Source organism: Camelus bactrianus, chromosome 6 (assembly GCF_048773025.1).
Source record: "Camelus bactrianus isolate YW-2024 breed Bactrian camel chromosome 6, ASM4877302v1, whole genome shotgun sequence".
Lineage (NCBI taxonomy): Eukaryota > Metazoa > Chordata > Mammalia > Artiodactyla > Camelidae > Camelus > Camelus bactrianus.
This window is the reverse complement of record NC_133544.1, coordinates 42,948,187-42,964,849: the sequence shown is the minus strand read 5'-3', so window position 1 is coordinate 42,964,849 and position 16,663 is coordinate 42,948,187. Positions and strand designations below refer to the sequence as shown.

The 16,663-nt window shown below is 44.8% G+C and overlaps 1 protein-coding gene across 14 annotated transcripts in view; it reads right to left on the bottom strand.

The window, feature by feature from the left end:
• Positions 1-16,663, bottom strand: part of NIN (ninein) — a 93,397-nt gene that overhangs the window by 44,418 nt on the left and 32,316 nt on the right. For 13 of the 14 annotated variants that reach the window (XM_074365536.1, XM_074365539.1, XM_074365547.1 and 10 more), the window contains 2 exons: positions 4,788-4,827; positions 3,291-3,481 (listed from right to left, as the gene is read on the bottom strand). In XM_074365536.1, coding sequence (XP_074221637.1) covers positions 3,291-3,481; positions 4,788-4,827 — 231 coding nt within the window. Of the gene's footprint in view, positions 1-487; positions 739-3,290; positions 3,482-4,787; positions 4,828-16,663 lie in introns of those variants that run through there. The other variant, XM_074365546.1, reaches the window with a different exon arrangement.

Here is a 16,663-nt window from a genome sequence, read left to right as displayed (position 1 = left end):
GCACAGGAGAAATGAAGCCTGGAGAGGAAGGATTTCATGTGTGTGCAATAGAAGGGTTCCAAGAGATGTGAAGAGAATTTTGCCTGACTACTTTGTGCCCTCTGATAGTAGTCAAATAGTCCTTATCATATAACTGGGGGAGGGGAGACTAGACTACAGTCCCCTCCAGGGCTTGCCTAGGAGGTGGTTTGTTCCCTAGCTCAACAGAGGAATGGAAAAGGGAATAGAGCAGCATGAATCACAGACACCACAAAGCAGGGAGGGGCGGCAAAGACCTCTTTCATCCTCACAGATTCCTCTTTATTTCGGGGGCTAAAATTTTTCTGTAAGAACACGCCCCCAATGTACAAAACAAATCATCTTGTTAAAATGCAGGCTCTGATATAGTGAAACCTGGGGTGGAGCCTGAGATTCTGCATTTCTAACAAGCTCTCAAGTGATGCCCAATTTGCTGAGTAGCAAAGAATAGCAAAAGCAACAAACTTACTCTTGTTGCTTTAGAGCCTACAATTGGGTCCATTCTAACAAAGGCCTCTTTGTAACAAATCCTCGAATTTTCAAAATCCATTTCATAAGTCTGGACTATTGCTAGGATTCCTGTGATCTCGTAATTGTTGATTTTATCCTTCATCTAAGTGCTTGAGGCATTTCTTTATCTTGAGTGCTTTTTGTCCAATTCATATCCAATAGGAAACATCTGTCTCTATTCTTTTTACACCACTTCCTCTGGAGAGGACTCTGAAACAAGAAAACCATGCTAAAGAGTGTAAATCTTTGGAAGAAGCAGCAGTTCCTAATAGAGAGTCATATGGGGAGACAGATGGAAAGGTATTTTGGGCAAAATTCTGAGGTTACCGAGCTCCCTTAGCTTCTCTGTCTCATTCTCATCAAACAGAAGAACACTTTCTCAGAGGACCAGGCTTTCAGGACTGTCCAACCAGAAGTCACAGTAAAACCCAAGTGTGCTGACTGAAGTTAACTGGCATATTTTGGCTCTAACCTTTGCTCCACACTGGTCAGCCTTCTGACTTTGGCCAAGTCAATGCACAGCTTCCTGGCTGCCTGAACACCTATCACCTGATCCAACGTGGTGGAGCAAGAGGGTCCTGCCAGTTACTGCACAAGGGGAAGTGGGCAAGTGGTGAATAAAAGGATGTGGACTCTGAAGAGGGTAGATGGGCAGAGGCTGGGCTGGAAAGAATGAAGGTTAAATGAGCAACTGGGCGCCCCCTGCAGCCTGTGCAGGAGCCAAATCTAGAACCCTGAGGACATCCTTACTCCCCAAGACCAGCCGGATATTTAGATGGTTGATTTCCCAACGTGTAAGTTGGAAAATAGTGCACTGGAGTAGGGATCACAAACCCAAATACCCAGAGGGGCCAGGGAGGTGAAGTAAATAAATGAGGCAGGATGGTCTTAAGACACTGCAAAGTCGTGTCTTTTAAAGCAGTAAAAGTAAAGCAGACACCTTTTAACCGCACATACGAGTGCATGCCCTGTCCAAGGGGGCTAGCTACTTCCCACTGCCAGCAAAATGGAGCCAAATCTTATGATTTTAAGAAAAATCTCCCGTTTTTAAAAAAGTGTAGCAAAAGGTTTAGTTTTTAAACACTAGGTAGGCCAAGTAGCCTTAGGGTCATATTTGGCATCTAGGATGAGAGTGTGCCGTCCCTGCCCTACAGTTGTCATTGCTTCTAGAAAGCCGGGAACTGATTTCAGGCAAAAGATAGTGAATCCAGTTTCCCTTCCTGGTGATGGCAACAAGCAGCAGTGACTTCACTTCCTTTATCTATAAAAAGAGGGGTGACTAAATCTAAAACTGCTTTCTGTTGTACGATTCCAGGATTCCAAGTTGTATGTTGATGAGATCATCTTGAACTTGCAGCTCCGCTGTGGTCTCGAGCTAGTAATACAGAGGACTATGGTATTTCATGATTTGAGAGGGGAGGAAAAACACCAAGTAAAAGCTGCGTTCAATAAGCAATCCTTTACTCTTCGTCAGATCGGAGGGAGACAAATGTGCTGCTTCTATTCCCAGGTCTGGAAACTCCACCACAGAAGAAAATTCCACTCCCCACAAATGGCTACAGTTTATTCCAAGAATTGTCCTTAGATAAATAATCCAAGTTTGTGCAGTATTTCTTGGCAAAAACAACCCGAGGTTCTGCATACTGAACTGGTTTATAATTTAGGAGGATGAATTTAATTTTATGACTCAACAGCCACCACTGGAAAATAAATGACCACCGAGCCATTAAAAGGTAGTCAGAGGGTGTGTAATAGTCACATATATAAGGGAGAAGGGGGGGGGGGAGAACTTTCCTGCAAGTGAGGCTATGTAGAAGCTTTTGATAATAAATCTTTCTGGTTTACGAGAATAATACCGTTTATCCCCTGAGCAAGCAGAAAACATAGTTTCAAATATCATTATAATCAAAGATTCCCAAAGCTACAACTGTAGCCCTAACCTCTAAGTACCCCCCATCCTTATTTTCAGTTCTTTGAAAGACAGATGTTGGAATTACTTACAGGCTTACATTTCCTGGCTGTTCATTCACCCAGTCCTGCCACTCCCCTCAATTTTTCAGGAAACGTGAAGCTGAGAATTTTACCAAGCAAGAGTCTTTCGGGGGCTCCTTCAAGACTCTTCTGTTGTGTATTTTCAAAACCACCAACCTACCCTTTTCCATTTCCTCATGACCAGATGAGTGTGATGGCTCCTGGCTGGTCTCCTAATCCAGGGCTCTCTCTGCACCAGTGTATACCCCAGCTTTAGACCACCCTCAGCAAGGAAGTCTTTCCTACATATTACTTCACCTGATGAAGACACCAGAGATGATATGGAGACCTTCTCTCCAAAAAACTAAGCTTATCACCCTGGCCTTCAAAACATTACCCCAACTCAAACCTCCTAAACTCCCTGCGTAATCCTTCCTCCACACCTTTCCCACCTTTTGCTCTGTGAACACTGCATCTACAAATATACTGACATCATGGCTACACTGAGCCCGTGTCTGGTAATAATGTGGGGTAATGTGCTTAGCACAGTGAGGGGCATAGTGTGGGTTCAGTAAATGTCAGCTATTGTCAGTTTTTTCTTTTCCACAACACAACATGAGCTCCTCGGGGAAAGAATCTTCATGGCTGACTTCCCAGGAAAAAAAAAAAAGAGAGAAAGGAGTTTCTGTAACATGCTGCAGGAAACCAAAATATGGCTGTTTCTAGCCTGTGGCCAATTTAGCTTTTACCGTGATTATTATTCCTGAATAAAAATACTATGCAAAGCTTACCTCTCCATCAACATTCTGCAAACCATACTGCTCGCAGATGGAGACTAGCTTCTTTCGGTTTAGGTGACCATCGCGGGTGATCCCCAAGTCTTCACAAACCTCCTGCAGTTTCTCTTCTATCCAGTCTTGGGGAGGGGAAGACCCACTCTGGGAGGCATTCAAATCATCTGGGTTCCAAAATCTTAACTGGCCTAAAATAAAAGCATATATTGTGTTGTCCCTAAAGGAATTGCAAAGAGAGAGAGCCTATTTGCAAAGAAAAATGTGTTTTTGAAAATAAATGCTACAGGAAAAAGACTATAAATGCTGATTTGATTTTGATTTGATTTGATCTTGAAGTTCAATGAAATGGAACCACTGGTTCTTAGTGTGCACCCAGGCCCAACAGGCACTTTTTTGCTCACCAGCAGTCATACCTGTGTAAGAACCAGCATCTCCTGTGCAGTCAGGCCAAGGTCCTAGGCTTGTTTTATTCCAAATAAAAACATGCACAGGCTTAGGTTTTGGTGTGATTGGAAGAGAAAGCTGGTTGAGAGCCACTCTAAAGAGCTTTACATGCCCCACCTCAACTACAGCTACCAGACTTTATCATCTCCACTTTCTTTCTAGTTTAAGCACTAGAACTGCTTTCACTGAAAAGGAAGTAATTTCCTGATAAATATCATAAAATAATTATAGCAGTCTCAAGATTAGCCTGTCTGCAAATCTTTACACATACAAATATTTCGACCTACAAGCAGTCCAACGTGGAAGAATAAATGGCTGCAAGCTGCCAGTTACTAATTATTTGAAGATTTAAGGATCAAACTACTTATTTAAAAATCAAAACGTATTTATCTTCTATTAAAAAGAAAAAAGAAAAAAAGTTCTCACTTCTAGTTAAAATTTCCACTTAACATATTAGAGATTCTGTGAAGTCATTACTTAAACATGAGCTGATTACTGGCACAATTTTGTGTGCCTCGAAGAACCTTGGAGGACTGAGAAGAGCAGTCAGTGCTACCCTTACTATTTATTGAAGAAATCAAGTCCGTTACTGCTGTGTTTTTACGGGATAGAGACGTAGAGAACATGTAGTTACACTTAAGTAGAGTTAAACCCAGGGTAGGCTGTGAAGCAGGCTGAGGTTTTTGTCAGCTGAACCACAGTGCCACCTGCTGGCCAAAAAGTCAAAATGGTTTGATGCTTAAATTCTATATCAAACTTGTCAAGGGATGCATTTTAATAGTAATTTAAAATTTAGTTTAGGCCTGTTCATAGATTAACGTGAAAATCTATATAAGAGAGTAATTAACCTGTAAGTTAAATCTTACATCTTAGTTGCCAGATCTTGCATGATGTTAAATGCTAGGATTTTAAAACCATGAGCTATCGATTGGGAATGAATGTTTGTTGCTGTTGTTCTTAAGGTGACTTCTGAGCTGGCCTCCCACATGCAAGGCTGTTAGGAAGACAGCTAAGAGGTCAGGAAGGGGGTCCTTCCCTGGCAGTCCCTACCTTCTGCTTCGTACTCCTCGCTGCGCGGCGCCTTCCAGTGCTGGAGGAGGCAAAAGAGGAAGATTAGTGTGCTTTACGACTAGGCCCGTTGTTCCAAAGCCAGATCACTCTCTGGCTCTCAAGTCATCATCTGAGTGAGTCACGTGATGCGGGACCCTCCAATGCTTTCATCCCGGCGGACTCTCCTCAGTCAACCAGCCCATGGAGAGAGAGGAGGCTCCTGGGAAACACCACACAGCCCCCCGCAGCATCTCACCAAGGATTTGCCTTTCACATTTGTGAGGTGACACCACTAAATCAACAGCAAAACCTATCACAATCAGTAAAACCGAGCCAACACAAATATTCAGAGTCCATCGGCCGACAAGGGTCTGTACACATGCATTTATGAATTTGTTCTTCAATAAATGTTTATTGAGTGCAAGGTATTATGCTCCATCTTTGGAATACAGTTATGAAAAGGACAAGAGTATTTCTTGCCTCAAGAAGTTTCTATGCTAATGAAGACATGCAGACAAGAAAACAGGAAGGCCAATAGTGTAGAGTATTAAGTGCTACTGTCAGGGAGTTCAAGAAAGGGTACCTAACAGGTACCTTCAGCCTGGGGAGTTCAGGGTAGATTTCCTGAGAGAAGCAAGGTCTGAGACCCGAGGGATCAGCTGCAGACAGCCAGGTGAAAACAAAAGAGCAGTTACTATCTGCTGATGCATTAGACAAGAATGAGCCTGGTGTGTCTGCGGCTCAGTGAGGAGACAGAGATGCGCCCCAAAACAGGTAGGCTGGAAAGCTGAAGTTAAATAAAATGTACATCACCAGTAAGTAACTATGTTAAAAGCAGTGAAACTGATCTGAACTGGGTCATCTTGCCCCTTTATCGTGCTGCATTACTGCTGGGTCTTTTCCAAGCCGCAGCATACAGGTGTAGACTAGGTACTGCACAAAAGCACCCAGCACAGGGCACAACCAAAATCCAGCCCTTGCTCCACGGGCCAGAAATGGCACAGACCTGCTTCCAACCAGCGGCAACAAATAGGTCCGCAGTGGCCTTTGGCCTCACCGGCGAGCCTCCTAATCAGCCCTGTTGGGACGTTCTACGACCACGGCCGGCAACACCTGTTGAGAAAAGGTGTGTCCCCCTTTCAAAACACGCTGCTGACTCAGCAGAGATCCAACTTTAGGAATGAAGCTGCCTTTGATAAATAACCAACCCATTCTCTGTGGTGGCTTGAGCTGTGCAAGATGAACTGATTCCTTAGACTCCTGAAAGGAACTCAACAGGAAAATAAGCCTAACTGACTCCCATCCCCAGAACCCGGATTCCTCACGGCAGTGTGCCCCCTAAAATTCTTAGATTCAATGTTGACTTGTTCAACTTGATGGGAACTGAAGTCCTTTCAGGCAACCTAAGTTTACATCTATTTCGTTCCTCTCCACACTCACTTTTGCTAGTCCTCTCTTCTTACCTGAAGTCTACCAGGATTTCACAACTCTGTATTTCACTCGGAAAGATACTGAAGATGGCACCAGCTCAAAGAGCTCGCCAAAATTTGCCACACTAACCTAAACCCCAAACTGACAGTGCTGAGATGAATTATTCTTGTCATAGAGAAGACATCAAAAGGCTGTAATTCAAAATATATCAGCTCAGCACAACTCATTCAGATTACAGCGGAAAGTCACCAGTGTGCCTGGTATACCTGTGAAAACTGAATCAGGGCACAGTGTGATGTTTGCTTTGTTTGTGATCATAATTTTATCAGCACGTTTTCCACATAAAGACATATCTCAAGCCTGGTGGATGGATGAGGTGTGGTCAGGGTGGGGAGGGAGCAATGGAGCAAATAGCCTTCTGTAGATTTTTTCACACTATTTTTCTGGCCAGAATTCAGTTGTTTTCATTTAAAACGTTTTAAGTCACTAAAGCCCCACTAATAAAAGCATCCTGCCTGTCTGACCCTCCACATTTATTTCCTCATCCAACAGAGCAAATGATCTAAATGCTTATACTACTTTAGCACCCAAAATGGTTATAATTCATTATTCAGCATACAAGTTGGAAACACCCTAAAATGAAATCCATTCAGTCTACCTAAAACCAATAAAATAGGCTTCTATGATCTAAGAACCACTGGCCAAAATGCAACCTACCAAATCACAAGCAGGAAGTGTTTTTTTTTTACAGCACAAACTGACAGGAGAAAGAGCAGGGACGTAAGTATCACTGGACAAGCCCCTGCTGGGGTACACAGTTGGAAAAATGCACGCACACACACACACACACACCCCTTCAAAAGGTCCTACAGCAACAAGGTGTGTATCTTGCTACATAATAGTTCTTACACTTCTTACATTTGCTCACTTCTCCATTCATTTGAAAATAGGGAGCAATTAATTAGTTCAGAGGAGCAAGGAGGCTTCAATATACTGTTTCCAACACCTCATGAATCTATGCTCCTGCATGCATATATTTGATTCACTCCTCAGGACAGTCCTTCCCTGCTTCCTCCTTCCCTGATTCTCACCCCTAATTAACAAGAGGTTGAGGGTGGGAGCCAGACTGCCTGGGTCTGAATTCTGGGTTACCTACCGGGTTGGGCTTGGAAAGGTTTCTCAACATCTTTTGCCTGAGCTTCTCCATCTATTAAACAGGAATAAAGTAATCCATGTTTCACAGAGCTGGGTAAAATACTTAGAATTGTGCCAGCACCTAATAAGCACTACAAAATTTATTACTATTTTTGGCATATGTTTATGTAGTACATATTAAATTTATATTTGCAGAGATTTTTCTGTTAACCATGTTTAAACTTACAGCATTAATTTGAGTGGCCCTGGGGAGGTATCAGTTATTTATGTAAATTTGTAAGAAAAATACCAAGTCTCCAGCAGGTAAGCAAAGAACGCAAGCAGACAATTTTTATAAGAGGCAACACGATTAAACAAATATGGGGAAAGGTTCACTTCAAAAGCAATCAAAGAAGTATCAGTTAAAACCAAGGAAGCATTTTGTTCCCATTAAATTAGCAAAGTACTTCAGATATGACTCCTATCATCAATAAGGCTGTGATTTAAAATAGACCTGGTTATGTGTTATAGGCAGCAATGTAAATGGATATTACCCTTTTACTAAAGAAAATGGCTTTATGTATCAAAAGCCATGAAAATATTCATACTTGTTAACCCAAATTCATATGATTTCTGATGGCAATAAGATCAAAGAAAGAAAAAAGCATATGTGAAAATATGTACATTTAGCATATTTTGTAGAAATAGTGAAAACAATTTAAATATTCAACAATGGGGCATAAAGTATAATGATACAACATAATGTAGCCATTAGAAGTATAATTATAAAACTATGTAGGAGCATGGAAAGACATCGTATGAAATGTTAAATGAAAGATCACAACAAAAATGCTACCTACACTATGATTACCTCTGGAAAAAAATGTTTATACAACTGGAGAAAGACTAGAAGGAAAGAGAGATAATAAAAATAGACATTATTTGGCTGGGGGAATCTGGGAAACAATTTTATTTCCTTCACTGTTATAAAAGTTGTTTATACCATATAAACAGATATGCTTCACTATTTATTTTGCCTACCTGCCCTCAAATTCTTACTCCATGAATACCCTGTGACCCCAGTGGTCCCCTTGGGATGTACCACTCTGCGAGGCGGCACTGTGGCCCAGGATGGACAAGACTGAGGGGGACGCCCAGGTGCTGTCAGGAGGGTGAGAGCTGCTGGTGCCAATGTCTCCTAACTTAGTAGAGTGTGGAAAGATCAGGGACATCTGTCCAAGACCCGCCTCGGGGACTGTGACCACGACCATCCAAAGAGGCATTCTTCAGACAGCCTAACCCAGCAGCATCAAGGACGGCACAGCCTTCCAACCCCCAGGAAGCAGAGCAGCTTGAGGGATTTCACACAGACCCTTAGGGCAAGTGGTGGCAGAGTAAGGGTTAACTTGTTTTAAAACCTGCAAGGGTAACAACTCAAGCAGTTCTCCAGGGCCCTATGTGAAGAGCACAGATTCAGGTGAGACCAGCTCTGCCAGAAGGAGAAGCAAGGTTGTGCTAATGGCTACATCTTCATTCCAAGACCACTTCAACTGGAGACTGAGTTTGCCATCCAGATACATCTCCCCAGTCTCCACCACGGGCCTGTTCCTTTAATAAGGGGAGGTACGCACATGGCGACTGAATGCTTATTACTAACTTGCAATTTCAGGCGGTGGAGAGTTGGGGGGGTGGGGGCAGATTCAATTCATTCACAGCTCATTTATTTTCATTCTCACTGCTGGGAGCCAATAGTTCCAATTAAAAAGCAGGAGGAGAAGGAGGGAGAGGCAGGTTAGGTTGGGGGGATTAGATCATTTGGCTACTGGAACACCACCAATAAAAGGAGGCATCATTCTGGAACAGGTTGTCTAACTGCGGATGGTGCCCAGCGCAGTGAAAGCCCCGCAGGTGGCCTCTAGACAGATCAGCTGTGAGCACTGGAAGGAGGCAATCACGAGCATCTCCAGAAAAGGGGGGGAGCACACAGGGGACAACTGCTGGGAGGTACGCTCCATACCCATTCATGAAAAAGGATTTTCAGTTTCTTTCCTTGAAATCTTATGTAGCCTCTCACTGGAAAAAGAATAGATACTAGTATATGTTAAAAAAAATCATCCTGTGGGATGCCAGCTACTCTTGACTCTGTAGGCAAAATGGTAGCGTGCATGAGCACAAGGGTTGGGCAGAGATTGCTGGGGTTAAGTCTGGCCCTGTCACTTTGTGTGACCCCTCGGCACCTTACTTCATCCACACAGTGGGGATGACCGCCTGATGGGGCCATGGAGGTGTGTGCCGGGCTCCTAGGAAATGTTAGCTCTTGCTGTTATTTCAGCCAAGAACACTGATGCGGTTAAGACTCCAGAGCCGGACCTTCACTTACTGGCTGTGCAAGCTTGGGACTCATTCAACCCCTGTGCGCCTCAGCTTCCTCGGGGGTAGGTGAGTACCTACCAACGAGGGTGTGCCAGTATTTGGAAAGCACTTCAAAAATCACCTGCTACAAATTAAGGGCAAAGTGTCTGTTAAGTAAATAAATATTATAATAACTATTCCTATTACCTGGGTGTTCAACACTACGGTAAGGGCAGAGGAGAGAAACAGGAGACAGACCAGAGTCAGCTTTAAGAATAAACCCAGGAGGGTGGATATAGCTCAGTGGTAGATCACACGCTTAGCATGCACGAGGTCCTGGGTTCAATCCCAAGTACCTCCATTAAAAAAATAAGTAAATAAACCTAATTACCTACCCCCTATCAAAAAACAAAAACAAAACCAAAGAACAGACCCAGAGGAGACTCTGTAGAAACTAGAGCTTTGAGCATGTTAGCTGGGATGAAGCAATCAACTTTTGATTCCGCTTAGGAGCAGGGCCTCCCGGGGGCTCCCCCGCACTGTGGACAGCATCCCTTGGGTGGTCACAGCTGGCAGGGCTCGCCACACCGTGTATGCTGGCCAACAGTCCCTTTGAGAGCAGACGTGGGGGGAGAGGGTCGGAGGTTGCCCGGCCCCAAGCGGCTGCTACAGAAAGCAGCCCCCACCCGACTCAGGCAGACAAAGGGAGCCCCGCACCCAGCCTGCGGGCTGTGCGACTCGGTCCCACTGGCCCCTGTGGTCAGCTCTCAGGTTGTCCTACAGCTGGACGAGGGTGCCCCGCACACGTGGGCCGCACAGGCGGCACTGCTCTCAGGAATGCTTTCTTTGCAGGGACACCTGCTTTGCTGGCCTGCGGAGCAGATGGCCGGAGCCTCCGGGACCCCGGGGCTTCCCGCCCGGGGCCGGGCCAGCATCTGCACTGGCGCAGCCCCTGCCCACAGTGGCCCAGCCGCGGCCCCACCAGCCATCTGCTCCAGCGCAGACCTTTGTGCCCCTCAGAGTGTACGGCTAATTAAAACGATTATGGGGGCGCACACAGGGCTATTCTTTCCCAGCAGAGGTTGCTGAGCTGATCTCAGCAGCCTTAAGCAGATTTTTTTTTTTTTTTTTGGAAACGGGAAAGCCTTGCAGACTCAGAAGAGAAAGGAAAACTATTAAAGTAACACAGCTGCCCCAACAAACTGAGCCATGGTGTCCATTTTACAAGAGCAGCACACTTCAACCAGCACAGGAAGTCTTTGAAGGAAAACAGAATCAGTTTAGGAGAATACTTATGACGGAAACCTCAGGACTTTTAAAAACACAGCACCTATGGCATATTGAACTAAAGGTTCTAAATACTTATAAAGCCTGTGCTCTGGGCAGGTACTGGAAGCTAAGTGTGCCCAGCAAGGCCACTGTTCCCGCAGGGACAGGCTTCCCAGGACTTGCTCTCCGGCTCCCCTGCCTCTGAAGGCACAGGGGCGATGAAGGGGCCTGACAGCCCAGCTCCCGGTCTCTCTATTCTGAGCCCAGAGACACGCTGCTTAGCTGCAGGGCTGCGACTAGAATGCAAATCAGTTCCTTTATCTTTAAAAGCAATTAAAAGCTACAAGTGCGTGCTAGGGATAACGGGAAGTAATGTACGATTTTTAAATGCACATACATTTAGATGAGTCCTGCCATCCTGCCAGACAGCTGTCAGGACTGCCAGTGTGAAGAAATGCTGAATTTAAAAGAGTCTGAGCCTTAAGCCTCTTCTACCAAGGCTGGGGACTGGTTTTGGTTCAGTGGATTTTAGAGCCCGTAAAGGAAAGGGATTTTTTTTTTAATGCATCTGCTCATGGTATCCTGCTTAGAGTCAGTCTCAAAGGACAGTGAATACTGCTTTCCTACTTGAAAAATCCTTAATGGTAGAGCTGGAAAATGTTACTGTTACTAAATTAACTTGTTAATTTTTGATGTGTTGTCTGTTTTATTTTCTAGTTAGAAAATAAATATTAGGAATTGTTGACCTGGGAAGGAGGTGGGAATGAGGGGTGGACTCCAGGGGAACTTCCTCTGGGATCCGGTCAGGAGGGCTTACCAGAACAACAGAGCCTGGAGGTCTGAAGCGGCGTCTGTGTTAGGATGAAAGACACCTTACCGGCTGTGAAGGGGCTGCTTTACATCACTTTCAAGCGATCGACAATTGCATCTTGAATGAGTGTTTCATCTCTGAGAATAGCCAGATGATTTAATAATACTTAAGAAATATAGAGGGAAACACTGGAATTCCATTAATAAAAAAGCTATCCTGGTGATGTCATATCGTTTGATGGAAACACGGCATCAGCACTGAAATAGCTTACTTTGTCAAAGAAAAGAACAAAAAATGCAACGGGGGGGCAGCTGGAAATAGGTACAGTTCGACTCTCAGCAGAACTTCTCTCAGTTATTAAGAAGTCTGCTCCAGAATTAAATATTTAGTCTGCACAGTGTAAGTGAATAATTCATGAAGTTCCACTGCAAAGTTATGCATATATGAAAATGAACATAAGGGGAATGTAAGTCAGTGCCACACTTCTTGAAGAAGTTTGATTTTATGTAGGGTAGTAAAATCAGCTCAGGGGGTTTTGTTTCTGTTTCTGTTTTTAAACAACCACGACCCGTCACCGTCCTCCCCACAGGCCCAACACAAAGGCTTGGTTTGCTTGTCCACTCTCAGGCGAATGAAGCAGTTGCCTTTAACTTTTCTCTCAGGTCCTCACTTAAACTGCGCGGTTTTGGCTTACACTACTATTGTCCAGAGTTGAAGAAGTCATTGTTTACAGCCCCTGGCTCTTGATAAGAATCTTACGAGACCCGATTTATTCCCTGTGGAGGAAAACAGTTAACAAGGTGTCCCCTGTTTTCAATGAGGGCAGAAAGCAAAGTGACCCTGCCCTAGTTGTATTGTCAACCTTTCCTAGCACGTCTGAGTAATACAGAACAGAATCAAGAATTAGTTTTGTTTGTCTCCCCCGCCTCCACCTACCCTTAGCAGAAACGTTGAGTATAAAATTCAAGGTCAGTTCAGTAGCCATTGCCTGTATGTATATATCGGGGGTAAAAACATGCTCTCTTCGGAACCTAAAAGCTCACTTCTATCTCTTCACAAACGAAAAGCAGCAACAACCCAAACCTTCTCATTAATTATACCTTACGTTGGAATCAAGAATATGCCCTTTGTTAGTCTGGATTAATTCAGAATAGAATGTCCAACTGAATTGCCTTGAGTGAAAATGACCCCATGAACAAAGAAAAATCACCACTTTCCTTCAATACCACCCCGGACGAGAGGTCAGACTCCCAAGGGGTCCATTTGCCAGATAAACACACTAAATTGAAAGGTGAATGCGCATTTCCGCCTGATGGTGGAACCCACCTGTCACTCGTGAACTAGCACATTTTGCTTCAGGGTCTCTAAATGAAATGCTGAAATACACATTTAAATGCTGAAAATTAAGCAGGATGACAGTGGTCTCTCCCTATGGCACGGCTTTATGGCCTTGTAAAGTAACCTTGGTAGGGGAGGCATGCTTAATAGGTCAGATGTTTCCTATTCAGCAGGAAAGAATCAACTTGCCTGAGTAAAGCTGGGGGAGCATAGGATGGAGATGATTAAAATGTTTAACAATTTGCGTTAGGGCTTTAACATATGTGAACTGAAACAGAAGTCAAACACAATCAGAAACACCTCACAACAAGGTCTAGTCTCATAAGTTCTATTCAGGGGATGAGGCCGAGGTGCAGAGCACCTGTGACCCTACAGTAAAAACATGGGTTCTCACCCAAGACACCACGTCACAGGGGTGCAGCAGAGTGGTCAGGGGAGGAGCTCCAAACTGCTGTCACTAAAGGAGCCTGAAGCTTCACACAGGACTCACATTATAAATAAATTCAGGTGCTCAAAAGCAATCTCTAAATTAGCATCACTCTCGCTTGCCTGCATTTCTGTTTCCTTGGGTGGGAGTGCAGAGAATTATGACTATTGAAATGACCTATAATTTTGTTGTAGGTATGGGAGAAGGCCTTCCAAATAAGGATGCAGAAGGAACACTGTGAACCACTAACCCAGGAGCCTAGGAATGAACTGTCCACTCGAAGCAACTGTGGAACAACCCTAGAGGGAAACAGGGCAGGGCTGATTGTTTTATCCCTTCAGATGACCAGGATGAGTTCCTAGAAGGAATGTGAGCCACCCTGAGGACAGCTATGGTTGGTGGCTGGTGACACCATTGCATTCTATTCCCACCCTCACCCCTAAGCCCTCAGATAAATGAGAATTACTTGATTCATCCTAGAGCTGAAATTAGTCTCCCAATTGTTGGGTAGCAGCAGCCAGACTTCCCCTCCACTGAACTTCTGACAACAGATTTGGGTCCTTTTGATTTCATCAAAAAACTCTGAAGTTGCTTTAGGAAAAATGAGGCATCTGAGAACAGGAGAAAGCAGTCTAAGGGGATTGAGGAATCCCCACGTCCCCAGAGCCAGGACCCGGAAACCCACAACCCAACCAAGAAGGCCTGTCTCCTGCTCCCCATCTGACTTCTCCGCATGAAATATGCATGTCACGGGAGACCCACCACTCCCTCCTTCAACACTGCCCAGTGGCACTGCAATGAGGTATGAGTCAGTGGTAACAAACACACCCAAGGAATAAATTCTTAACACCCAAGGGCAGGAGACAAAAGGGCCTGAGGCAACAGAAAGGGAGAAAAAAGAAGCTAACAAGACAGAAAAGAACTCCTGACAGATTCCGAACTCTTTGTGAGTTAAGAGTAAACCCATCCCACAGTTCATGGAGGACCCTGCCCTCCTGCATAGCCCTGACCCAAGGGCCCCTCTAGACCAGGAAATGGTTCCTGGCACCTGTAGAAGGGGCAAGGGTTCCTTGAGCAAGCCTGTGCTGCCCAGAGCATGCGCCGTGCTGACCAGCGGACTGGCCCTCATCTGCTGAGGCTCCTACAGAAACTGGCCAGGACACAGGCGTGCCAGCTGGACACACTCGTACACGGGACGACTGATGCCGACCAACTGCGGCCCAGCCCGTGTGCGTCCCCGAGGGCAGCGCGGGCGCCGCACGGCCACGGTTACCGCCAAGGCCGGGACCGGCCCCTCTCACTGCCAGCGGGACATCAAACACCCACACACGAAGCTGTTAACCTTCTGCAGTGATGAATCGATTTAAAAAAAGACAGGCTCCTTTCAGCTTACAGAATCCTTCATTTTAGGCAAGAAGGCAGCTGGATGAACTTTGGTTTGAGTTAGTCCACTTTCAGAAAAAAAAAAGAAAGAAAAAGGCAGGGGGGTTAGAAACGTGTTATCTGGTTCCCCTACAGGCTTTCCGGTTGGGATGTCAGCGGAGGCCTGGGGGGAGCAGACACAGAGAGAAGCGGCTTTCTCCAGGCCTCTATTTGCTGTCCTATTGACGGTGGGTAGTCACACCAAAGCGCCTAAATACAGCACCAAAAGGTCGCACCTGAGAGGTTTCTGGAGGCGTTCAGGCTGAAGCACACCGGGGGTGAAATGACTCTCTCAACAGCCCTTTTACTAAGTCGCCAGTGGCAAGATTTTGCTCAGACTTCGGCTTTAATCCTTAACCTTATTTACACGTGAAACTAAAGTCTCACTTTTTTAAACAGTCAACCTCACTGGAAATCAGTAGATAAGATAAAACAAGGACATAAGAAATATACTGCCAGCAACAAAATCAGCTCTGCCCAAGACCTTTCTGGGCATCCCAGGTGGCAACTAGTAACTGTCTTCTCAAAAAATAAGCCATCATTTAATTTCTTAGCACCAGGTAACAATGCCTCAGGTACTGCAAATAGTTGGAAAAAGGAGACACTAGACTTAAAAAAGTGTTTTCCAGATAACAGAAGCTTATTCCCTGAAGTGTTGAGATATATTTTAGCCATTTTTTTTTTTATAGAGAAAATGTCTCGGGTACATTCCATACTACTCAGGGTGATGAAACAGACTTTATGTTGTAAAATGGTACCCTCCTGATAAACATTACGAACACAGCAATAAGTAAAGTATGCAAACCACCTGCCTCCCTGAAATAGTACATGTCACGTTTCTGTGCACGTGAGTCTATGTGTTTTACTGGGGAGAGGGCCATATCTAAATTCTCAAAAAGACCCAGGAAAGGGTCTGAAACTGACTGAACCATGAAGAGAAGTAGCCTCTGCCCCAGACCCACTGGCCCCAGGCAAAGTTTTCATTCTTGCTTCTCAGGGTCTTTTCTGTTTTCAGCCATCACTTCTCGCCCACACTCCTCTCACATCATTTTCGTGGTTTCTCTCCCTCTCATCCTCTCTAGCCTGCTTTTCTTTCTCTCTTCTCGCTCATACTTCTGCAACTGCTCCTTCACTTCTAATTGTGAGGACAGGTATCACTTGATTTTAAAAAATGGTATAAACTTCTTCTGATTAGCAGACCAGTCACATGTCTTCTAAACTGCGGTACTTGTGTCCGGTTTCATTTCTGCTCAATACTGGGGCTCTTTCCAGTTGCCTGTGGGTTTGTGGGTAGTCTGGAAAGCTGAAGATGCCAGCTGTCTGACTGCTGGGGACATTATGGGAGCAAGCTTCTTGTAGATTTCAATAAGCTGAACATGGACACTTGACCATAGCACACACACATCCCCCTAGTCAACCTATAACCTACAGACGACTTTAAGGAAGTTGAGGCACTTCGTCTCTTTCCCAGCTTCTATAAGCGTCTGAACTATCTGCGCCCCCAGTCTAAGCTGGGATTTGCAAGAAATATTTAGAGCTTGCTCAGCCTGGCACGTTCAACCATGTCCTATAAATGGGATGCTGGTAAATGAGCCGGAAAGAAAGAAAAAAGAAAATGTTACTGCTTCTCCTTTATTGGCAGATTATGGCAATGTGTAAAATGAAAAGAAGGGAGGTGAGGGAGGCAGGGGA